This window comes from Grampus griseus (assembly GCF_964374135.1).
Source record: "Grampus griseus genome assembly, chromosome: 16".
NCBI lineage: Eukaryota > Metazoa > Chordata > Mammalia > Artiodactyla > Delphinidae > Grampus > Grampus griseus.
In genome coordinates this window covers 52,672,022-52,683,633 of record NC_139010.1, presented here as the reverse complement: position 1 = coordinate 52,683,633, position 11,612 = coordinate 52,672,022, and the positions used below count along the sequence as shown (strand labels likewise).

Here is an 11,612-nt window from a genome sequence, read left to right as displayed (position 1 = left end):
TAAATAAGTTGAAATATGATATCCAATTGTAATAAGGGAAATAGAGAACATTAAATTGTGGGAGGGGAATAGGGAAGAGGGAGTTGTGATTTTAAACAGGATGGCTAGGGAAGACGAAGCCTGAGGGAGGCAAGGGAGCCAGCCGGGAGAATGTCTGGGGAAGGAGAGTTCCAGATGGAGGAAAGTGCAAAAGTAAAAGCAAAGAGATCTGTGTGACTAGAAAGGGAGAATGCAGTCCATAATCCTTTTTTCCAAATGCTGGAACCCAAACACCTCTGATGATTCTAGTCATACTTATTCCCTGCCCTCCTTCCCTTCCAGGTCTGTGAACTTGATTATCTCTCTCCCTAGAACAGCACTCCATCTACTTTCCTCTGTGTTAGGACCTCTGGAAGGCTCTGCCAGGGCATCCTGAGCCTACCCCTTGCACCACCTCTTGGGCACCTCCACTACCCCCCAGTGCACAAATGCTTGACCCCTGGGGACACACATATTATTACTTTTTGATTATTATTATCACTATTATTGCTTATCCTGGCTCAAAAAGAAAATAAATAAAAAGCTAAACTAAAAGAACTGTCCTTGGAGGGATGGGGGCAGTGTATTTGGACTCCAGCAACATCGCCCTCAAACTTAGGATGTTCACCTGAAAGCTGAAAATTTCTGTATATTTGAAGAAAATCTTAGGCCTAATTGTTACCTCTAAAGAATTGAAACTAGTCATTTTCTATTCTTAATGGGAAATAAACTGAATGAGGAAGAGGAATCTTGAGATGGAGGAAATGGGGGAAGGTTGTAAAAGGGAATAAATTTTTAAAAAGTGGAGAGGTGAGGAGGGATAAAGGACATAAACTACAAAAGAAAAATATAAACAAGTTTAATGGAGACAAACTGAATAGGTATTTCTCTTCCTGCCAGTACCTATGAATTGGGGGTCGGGCAGGGATGAGGTTACCGTTAACCCTTTCTTGTCGTAGTGTTATGGAGTGATGAGATGGGTGATGAGATTTTTGAATTTTTAAGATTTTGAATAATACCAAACTCCCCTTCCAAATTAGAAAAAAAAATTCTAATGTTTAAAAAAAATTTTTAAGTGAGTTATCTCCTTAGCTTTCCTCGAGAAAATCGCAGTGACTGAAATTGGCAGTGACTTTTTTAAGCAGCCACACGAGAAAGTTTTCGGCCGCCTCGAAAACCTCGCGGCTACCGCCGGATGCTCCAAAGTCAAGATCCTCCGCAGACAGGAAATGCCTTTTCCAGCCCCAGGGTCTCCTCCCCGCGGCCCTCTCTATTGTCTGGAGAGATTTGTGTACATCCGACTGAAGAGGTTTCCCGCCTGCAACTGCGAATCAAAGAGCTGCTTCAAAAGAAGGGACTCAGTGGGGGCTTTCTAGCTCTTCAGGCTGACACTTGGCGCCCACTGTGTGCCAGGTATTGATGCCTCCTCTCAGGTGAGCCGCCCACCTCTCGAGGAGTTGAGGCTGAGAATTGAGCCCAAGGCCCCCAACCAGCAAGGGAGGTGGAGGGGACTCGTCTGCCTTACTTCCAGCCCTGCTCTTATCCACAACGGTAAGATTCCTGAGTAGGGTTCCCCACAGCCATATCTGAAGGGGTAGCTAATGTTCTGTAGACCTTGGACCTCAGGTATACTGGTGGGTGGGAGGAATCTCCAAAGTGCTTCTCATTCGGATTCAACAACAATACAAAAAAAAAAAAAGTATCAAGGGATAAAATCAGATTATATAGAGATTCCAGCTGGAATTTCATGAAACCCAAGGGGATGAAAAGTAAATGTTAGTACAACATCTGATTATTTTTACTACGAGATACCAAACTCCTAATTAGAAGCATCATGAGTGATTGTTTAGTTTTCCACATTTGTCCCATGCTGTCAGTATTCACATAAATATCACCTCCAATCACAGATTTAGAGGAGCATTAGATTTTAAAATCATTAGATTTTAAAGAAGAATCAAAAGGGTGAGATTTTGAGTTCCCATCGTCTTCCTCAAGGCAGTATAACTGAAATGGGGATTTTTGGTAAGTGTATTCTGTCCCCAGCTAAATGCATTTCCCCCAAGTCTAGATACATTTTCTTAAATCCCTGCCCTGCCCCCATTAACTAAAATGAATATTCACAACAATGAAACCACACACAGAAAAAAGGTTGTCAGAAATGTTGAAAGAGAATAGGTACTTTCACTATCAGAGATGGTTTCCTTTTTTCCCACAAGATGTCTTATCAGCCTTCACCCTGAGAAAACCATAAAAAGTAAGAAAAAGAAACCTTATGCAACAGTTCTCTAAATAAAATACTACACAGCAGCCTAGTCATTCCTAAAAGTGATGTTGTTTAAAGAGTCAAAGTACATCATCCAACAAAATCAATATCCTATTAAGTTAGAAAGGGTTCTGAATATCAAAGACTGACGAACTGAATAACTTAAAGTATAAGTACATGACCCAGGGGATTAATCACACACTGTCATGGTGAAATTAGGGCAATTCTTCCAATCATTAACGTTTTGCTTACAAAAATGTGCTTTTCTGTTTGTCTTTCTGCTAAATGATAACCGTTTTCAAGTTGAATCTCCTGATAAAAAGAGTTAAAAACAAGACAGGAGTTGTGCTGTAAAGGTCATACATGCTGCTTCAACATGAAATAGCCAAAAGACAAACAAATGAAAAATGCCTGGATTGTAGGAAGAATTTGTAAATACTCATTGGCAATCTGCAGTGGGGCACTTTAGAAAACAGTTAATGCCAACCTGTGTCCTGAAAATACTGTACTTCCTCCAGGTAACATGCTGTGGATTCTTAAGGACATGTTTAGATTCAGAACATGATCAACTTGAAGAGAATTGGGAATAGCTTTAAATTGGAAAATGGCCTGGTTTCAGGAATTGTCTACTTTAAAACAAGATTTCACTCCTCAATTTTTCTAGTGCCAATCAATACATAAACCTGTATTCCTCTGCTTCATAGTCATGATACAGTTATTCTCAAGAATAAACATTAACCAGAGGTTATCTCCAGGAGTGAAACACACACACACACACACACACACACACACAGATTTCAGGATTGCTTTAATTCAATATTAGGCCCATAAGCCTCCTGTTCTCCCCAAACTCTGATACAGACAGTCCTCTTTTCAAATGAGACTGACTATGACCTTTGAAACCTTGATGAAACCTGTCAGGCAGGGACAGGGAGCCTGGAGCCTACAGATGAGGGGAAAGGAGACCCTCCCACTGGATGTCTACTTTGGGCTCCGACATTGAGGAGAACTGAGTTGGGAATTGGGGTGCTGGTAAGGGTCACGTAGATCAACTAGACCATCTTCATTCAATAGATGAAAGAACTGAGGCAAAGAACTAAAACTCCAACCCAAATCTTTAAACTTCCAGGCCAATGCACACCTCTCTGCTTCAGGACCCAGTACAAATTTTCTCAGAAATTAAAATTCACAGGTAAGGACTTCCCTGGTGGTCCAGTGGATAAGACTCTGCGCTCCCAATGCAGGCGGCCTGGGTTCGATCCCTGGTTGGGAACTAGATCCCACATGCATGCCACAACTAAGAAGTCCGCTTGCCACAGCTAAAAAAAGATCCTGCATGCCGCAAGGAAGATCCCGCGTGCCACAACTAAGACCCAGTGCAGCCAAAATAAATAAATAAAATAAATAATAAATAAATAAATGTTTCCTAAAAAGGAGTCCCCTGTTCATTATTTTTTTAAAAAAAGAATTATCTGAAAGTAGCAATATAGCAAGTTTGATGGAAAAAATTATTAAAATAAATAAATAAAATTCACAGGTAATTCCAGGGGCCTTCTTGGAATCTAAGGAGGCAGGGTGTGACAACCCCCTAAGTGCAATGACTTTTTCACTCTCTTCATCTGAGTGCTCATGTCTGGGAAGCCACAGCCCTGGTCAAGCCAGGCCAGGGGCAGAGGCATTCCTTCACAGGACCCCAGCCCAGAGGCACCCAACTCCACAATAACTAGAGGCCTCCATGGAGGCCCAGGCTAGAGGAAGGGATTTCTTTCTTTCTTTTTTTTTTTTCATTTTTATTGGAGAGTAGGTGATTTACGACGCTGTGTTAGTTCCAGGTGTACAGCAAAGTGAATCAGTTATACATATATCCATTCTTTCCCATATAGGCCATTACAGAGTATTGAGTAGAGTTCCCTGTACTACACAGGAGGTCCTTATTAGTTACCTATTTTATATATAGTAGCGTGTATATGTCAATCCCAATCTGAGGAAGAGATTTCTGGACTCCCCCCTCCCAGATCTGGCTCTTCGTTTCCTGGAATGTCAGGAACCTGACGGCCCCAAGTAGGCAAGCAGCTGGGCTGGCAATACCCGGCCGGTCAGAAACCTCAGCCCACCCTTCCTCTCAGCTCCACACCCACCCCCAGCTCAGCACTTCATTCCTCCCCAGCTCAGCACTTCATTCCTCCCCAGCTCACAATACCTCTTCCTCAGCCCTGCTCCCTCCCCTCAGCCAGGAACCCTGCGCCCACCTCCCCTCGTCCTCCTCAACGCTGCCACCCTCCTGTTCCCACACTGACAGGAACTGTCGGCAGGAGGGGAGCAGGTGAGGGAGTGAGGGGTGAACGCGGGTCCCACCTGCTTTTTCCACACAAGAAGCACCTTAAAGCCCCAGACCAGCAGCTTGGGCAACACCTGGGCACTTGTTAGAAGTGTAAATTCCCTGGCCCACCCCAGACCTGCCCAAATCAGAAACTCGGAGGATGGGGAGGGCAATGAGTTCCAACAAGCTCTGCCGGTGATTCTGAAGCTCGCTGAAGAGGGAGAACCGCTGTCCTGGCACAAAGTACTCCCCTCCCCCTAAGCGGACCCCCAACCCGGGCTCGGCAGCCAAAGGATGACGCAGTGTTGACTCACGCGGGTCAAGGACGGCGGCCCGGGCTGCCCGGCCAGCCAAGGTGAATCGATGGCGTTCGGCGGCCCCCGCGCTCTGCCGCGGCGCAGCTGCTCTTCCCTTCCCGCCGCCTGGCGCGCCCGGGGCTCGGGGTCTGCAGGCGGGAGCCACCTCCGCTGCTCCAGACACACACACACCACTCCCCGTCCCCCGCCAACCCCCAGCAAACTCCCGGGGAAAGGCTCACATCTACCTTTCAGGTGCCAGCGCCAGAACCGCGCCCCCAGGACGCCAGGAGCCACGAGCCGCAGGAGCGCCGGCGAGACGCACCGCCAGACGCTCCTGCGCCGGACCCCACGCCCCTGCCCCGGCCCCAGCGCCCAGCACCGCGCCAGTCACCCCAGGCGCTGGAAGAAAAGGTGTGGGTTTGTTTTAATCGAAGAATGAGAGGTCCAAAGAGGTCAGTCATCCCACCGGCGGATTTATTTTATATACAAGTTACTCATTTAAAAAAAACAAACAAACCATTTTGGCCATGTCTTTTTTACAGTGAACAATTATATATACACACATTATAAACACTGTTTAATATAAAACACAATATCTACAATCTACTTACATTTAATTAATCTGCTACTTCTAGTTCATCTGTGATTAATTTTAGTCACTGATGAGTCAGTTTCTCTGCTTGAACTGGACTGTACTATCCCCTTAACACCTTGGTCAAACAGGTTCTAAGTGACAGTGCAAAACAAGCATTTAAGATTATCAACTTATATTGATTATATATCTCTGTGACGAAAAGAACACATACATCCCTGAGACAAGAGCTCTGAGATGGTTTTGGATTTAAGGCAGCAGTGTAAGAATGTAACAAAAAAGTAAGGAATGTTTCCTTTAAAATATTACAAGGCTGCCTGAATTGTGGGCCCCCTTTCCAAGGCATACCTCTGGATTTGGGATGTCCCTTTACTTTTCCATTAAGTGGGATGTAGAAACAGTTTATAGAAAAATCATTCAAGAAATTCCTATTAAAATCTTTAAAGTTATAACTTAAAAATTTAACAAAAAAGTTCAAAATTACTTTTTATAAATAGAAAAAACAAGTTACTTTTTAAAAAGGGGGTGAATTTAATCAGTGAAGAGTCCCTTTATCATACAATCTAAAATCAGTTCATAAACTATTTAAGTCAAAATTAAGGTTTCAATGTGTTTGTTATTTAGCCAGTGCACCACACATTTTAGGTTTCCAGAATACCCAAAATTGATTCCCTTTCTCATATAGTTTTCCGGTTCATCTATGGAGATTTTCTGTAGCAAATGTTATTCCAAAGCTCAGTTTTCTGAACATGCCAATGTCAGTGGTCATCATCCAGCATTAAAATAGCCTTTATCACCCTCGATGTCCACTTCCTGATCAGAATCCTCTGAAATCTCTGATTCAAGGTCTTCCTGGGAGACAGGGGAGGGCGAACATTGAGAGCTATCCAAAGCACCTTTATTCTGTTCACTGTCTTGCCTCTGGTCGCAGGAATTGTCCAAACTTTCCAGTTCTTCTTTTTTATTGTTTTGAGGGTTCTCCTGAATGAAGAGGATGAAAATGGAGATTGGTGGGATCATGAGATATGAAGAAGTGAGAGACATAAATCAAATGTCTTTTCATCTTCTACCATCTTTTTAATTCTTAGCTTATCAACTGCTTTCAGGTATAATATTTTTATTCAGAAAATACATACTTGTGCTTCTTTCTCACTTTGGAAGAAATAAAATTCCTGTCATATTCAGAGAAAGATTATACTCTTGCCAGATAAGAACCACCAATCACAAATATAAATGTAAATGTGTTATGTCAAATGAAGGCTTAACTCCAGCCCAGACCCATGGTCTCAAGGTTCTTAAAAGTTTAGGGAGAAAAAGAAATTAGATCACTACAGATACACACTATCTTTATTCTTCAAATATTTAAACCTTGCCAATTAACAAAGTCTTCAGACATTTAAAAAATATGAATGCTAAATAGTGAATTAAGGATAAAGTTTCAAAATTATTAGACTGAATCCTTTTTTTATGCATTTTCTGGAGTAAGTTCACAAACATATACACACATAAATATGTGTAGCAAGTTACACAATCGTGGCAAAGAAAAAATGCAGAACTGGAAGAATGTTGCTAACTGGAAAGAGAGACAAATATAATTTACTTAAAATCTGGAGGAAATTTCTGGAAAATATTCCCATATTACATAGGAACCACTGTTTTTAAAGTCCCTGGTAAACTACCTTTGACCAAGAACCAAATAAGTTAGTAAATTTTTAATCCTGTTTTTGTCTAAAATGCACATAGACACTATGAAGAAATATTATGATATACTGCTATAGTTTTTTTTTCTAAAGCAAGACTATAGAATAATAGATTTACCAAGCTTACAACTATGTAACAAGTCACAAGATCAGATATTGAGAGGGAATCTGAAATTTATCGCTAAATTTTAAAATGCACGCTGCTTTCAATTTCCCCACTCATTATTGTTTCAAAAATATCTCATTTATTATAAACCGTATATAGACTGGCAAATGAAAAATTCAGCATTTGTCAGATAACTTTGGAGAAGACATCCAGATTAGGACATCAAAAACAAATCTTTAGCTTTAAGTCAACAGAGCTTCTTTAAAAACTGAATTAGCCTTTACTTTTTATCACATATTGCGTAACAAGGTCATTGGAAGAAAGACTGTTAGAAAGTTTAAGCTGCCTTTCAAACAGGCTTGGATATTCTCTTACTGTTTTTATATTCATTTTAAGAGCTAGAATTAGAGGGAAAATAATTTTTTAACACTTTGATATTTAATTCTTCTAAAAAACAGTGCAAACAAGACTTAAAAGTGTTTATTTCCTTATATTTACCCTTGAGCTCTGCCTAGTTTTATTGTGGCTGTGTAAATAAAAGAAACAATTTTCTCCCAAAGATAACTGCTTAAGTCATTTACTGTCAATTACTTTATCTTTCCTGCGTTAATTAGATAAACAACATATGGGGTTTATAAAACAATTAGCTGGGAGTTTTACTAGCCAGTGTGTGAAAACCCAAGCATAATTGATATAGGAACCGCATTAGGTGCTTTTAGCATTACTGCCGCCTGAACAACTCATCCTGAATTTCAGCAGGACTATTTGCCTTTTTAATCAAGGTGAAGAGGTTAAATAGTCCCTCAAATGACTTTTGCATACAACCTGTAACAGGCCTCGCATTGAGATAACATGATAAAAATATTTATTTCCATAGAAACAGAGCCATGTCAATACCTGTTTTAGTCTTCTCCATTTAGCGCGTCGATTCTGAAACCAGGTTTTGACCTACAGGAAAGACAGAAAGAAAACTTGCCAAGAGCTCAGAATCCCGAGGGACCTGGGGAGGCGGGGAGAAGCCGTTCAGGAGCTGCTGAGCCAAACAGCGATCCAGGCGCGCCAAAGTTCCCTGTGGCTCCACTGTCTCCCTTTTGCCCCGCGACCCACGCCCCAGGAGCCTGCCTGCGCCCCGCGAGCGAGCTCACCTGCCTCTCGCTAAGCTGCAGCATCTTGGCCAGACGCTTCCTCTCGGGCGGGGAGAGGTATTTCTGGGTCTCAAACTTCTTCTCCAGCTCGATGGTCTGGTCGTTGGAGAACCTCACCTGGCCGCCTTTCCTTTTATGCAGAGGCCTCTGCAGGAAAGGGCTCCAGAGCAGGGGTTTGCCTGCGGGCAAAAGCGACGGTTAGTGAGGGCCGCTTCTTAGTGAGGGCCCTGAAGCGGCGTGGCCCACCCCGGCCCTGCCTGCACTGGGGATGACAAATAATGGGAGGGGAGGCTACGGGACACTCAAGCAGACACATTCACGTATACTCCCTGAGACGTGGACCCAACACGCTCCCACCAATACACATCATACCCACAGACACAGGAACATCCAAAGTCACACATCTACACGGCATGTGCACAAAGATCACACGTGTATGCTCAAAGACACACACCACCATCACACCCATGGCTAGATACAATCATTTTGATCCCCAAAAGAACACCGACTCTAGGTTGAGCTTAAAATACCATGACCCTCTTTAATCAGTCGCTTTCAAAATTTATACACAACTTTTTTAGTCTAGAGGGCCTGCAGAGAGGTCCTCTCCCTTGGTGAACCGCACTTTCCAAATATCCGTTAGGCTGGGGAAGAGTGGGCCTGTCACACTAGCCAAGGCGTTGCTGCCAGGGTCCAGCGGCCTGGCTACAACGGAAGCCCTCCGGCCCAAGAGCAAGCTTCAGGGCGCGTGGAGCTTCCCATCCTGGCTGGAGGGCGCCGGGCCTCCTCTGATTTCACACCCGGCCGGTGGGGGCGGCCAGTTAGAGCCACCCCGTGGGTTATGGCAACATTTCCGTCAATGTGTTTCCTGTTGGTCTATCTCGAAAAACCCTTTGCTTCCTCCTGCACAGTCCCAGCAGTAACCCAAGGAAACCCAGGGCGCGCTCTGTGAAAGCGTTTGCCCCCAGGCCCGGCCTGGCTGAGGGTCCCCCTCTGGCCCAGAAGGCAAACAGAGCCGCACCGGGCCTGCGCCATCAAACCCTCAGGAATGGAATCAAAAACACAGTAACTAAAAAAAAAAAAAAAAGAACTAAAATATAATCCCCCCCAAATCTCTCTAGCGATGAGAAAGGAAGGTGGAGAACTGAGTGAGGGACCACACCATAATACTGATGACATTAAAATGTCAATTAATTAATATGTTAGTTGTCTCCAGGGTGCCTGCAGAGGCTGCCAATAACAGAGTAGATTTTAAAACCCTGGTGGCCCAAGGCAAGGAGCCCCGTTTCATTTAGCCGGGGGCACCAAGGGCCACCGGAGTGCAGATCACGGGTGGCTTATTTCTTAGGCCACTCACTGAGGGAACAAGTCCCGCAAACTCTATACGGCCAACGTGTCCGCGCTGCCCTTCCTATTCCAAAGACGTGTGGGTCAGTCCGTCCGTCTGTCCGTGGGTCTGCAGGCCTGCGCTAAATGCTTTTAAAGTTGGCGATGTTGTTTTTTCGAGATTTTGCTTACGTCAGGATTCAGACTGGGGCAAAACAGCCTCAAAAAAAAAAAAAAAAGGGAAGCAACTGGTTATTTTAGCTGCCATAAAGTCACATCCCACACAGAGGAAATGAACAATATCAGAAAAACGGATCCCGGCTATCAGAAGTCGAGTGTTTCCTGAATTTGTCTGTATTGAGGATGTCGATAAAATAATCAGCAGCGTGCACTACTCCGGGGGAAGGGTCTGCTTCATGCAGCCAGGAAAACACTTAACAGCTTCTGAAACCAGATTTACTCCTATCGAGAACTCAAGATTTCCTGTATGAACGGAAAGGGTCAGGCTCTTTCACTGCACAAGCTTGTTGAACCAGGTCCAGCCCCGTAACCACCCCGGCCCGGCAGCTATCCCTGCCCCGCGGGGGCGGCCCGGGGCGCTTTGGCTCTCCCTTCCCAGTCCCTCCAGCTAAGGGAGCCCACCCGGGCGACACGCGACCCCAGGACTCCTCCAGCTGCCGGCCCCAGCGGCAGCGCCCGAGGTCCGGCCCGGGCCCGCGCGCCCCGACGCCTGCAAGGTGCAGGAAAACCAATCTGAGTCATGGTGCGGGCAGACTGGGCTGCCCGCCGCCGGGGCCCGCGCCTGCCGTCCCCCGCGCGCGCCCGACAGCCGCTTTTCAATCGCTTTTGCCACAACTTTCTGTTGCCTCCCCTCCGCCCCCGCCGCCTCCTGGGCGCTGCCACCTGCCGGGTGGCGCCTTTCTCGCCGCCGCCCGGGCTCGGCCCCGCCATGACCCCGGCCGCCTTACCCAGGGGGTCGTGGCGGAGCAGGGCGTGCGTGTAGTCGTTCACCGACCGCGGGAACGGGTACAGAGGGCCCCCAAAGCCGCCGGGTCCGTAGGCGGCGGCCAGCGCGGCGGCGGAGTGGTGCGAGAAGGCGGGGTGGATCGGCGTGGGCTCGTATACCGGGGTCCGGTAGGAGGACACGAGGCTGGTGAAGGAGGAGTTGGGGGACGGCAGCGTGGGCGTGGGGGTGGGCGCGGCGGGCCCGCGACCCAGGATGTCCTCGATGTAGAAGGGCGTCGGGTGCGCTGGCTGCAGCAGCGGCGTGGGCGCGTACAGCGGCACCCCCAAGGCGCCCGCTGCCGCCGGTCCGGGGTGCGGGTACTGCATGGCTCCGCCGCGCTCCGGGCCCTCGGAGAGCTGCCGCCCGCGCCGCGGCGCTACATTTATCCGCGCTCCGCGCTCCCGGCTATAGGCTCTGCCGACTGCGGGGTGGGGCCGCGCTCTCTGGCCCCCTCCTGCCGCTGGGCCCTGCGTCCAATGGCGCGGAGCCCCCGGAGCCGTCTCCCGCCCCCACCCTTGGCCCGCCCCCGCCGGCCGAGGTCCCCGCCCCTGGGACGCGCTTGCTCCCAGGCTCTTAGGACCCTAAGCCCGGCTGTACCCTCGCCGCCGACGCTCGGGGCTCCAGGCACCCTGCCCCGGGACGCCCTCGAAGGAAGCCCAGGGCCGCGTCCGTCAGGCGAGGCGCGAGGCAAGCAGCTGCCTGGAAGGCGGCCTCAAGCGGCCCTAGCCCCGGCGGCGAGGCATCTCCGCCGAAACTCGGGGGCACTCGTCCAGGCCCGGGACCGGGGAGGCGGTAGCCGGCCCAGGCAAAGGGCGACTGGACTCGGGGCCCGCAGGC

The 11,612-nt window shown here is 47.3% G+C and overlaps 1 protein-coding gene across 1 annotated transcript; it reads right to left on the bottom strand.

Annotated features, from left to right (window-relative positions):
- Positions 1-5,359: 5,359 nt before the first annotated feature.
- HHEX (hematopoietically expressed homeobox) lies at positions 5,360-11,165 on the bottom strand. Its single transcript, XM_082673510.1, has 4 exons — positions 10,738-11,165; positions 8,444-8,622; positions 8,196-8,246; positions 5,360-6,473 (listed from the first exon to the last, which is right to left on the bottom strand). Exons 1-4 carry the CDS (start codon positions 11,099-11,101, stop codon positions 6,261-6,263), a joined length of 807 nt encoding a protein of 268 aa, XP_082529636.1. The 5' UTR covers positions 11,102-11,165; the 3' UTR covers positions 5,360-6,260.
- Positions 11,166-11,612: the final 447 nt, after the last annotated feature.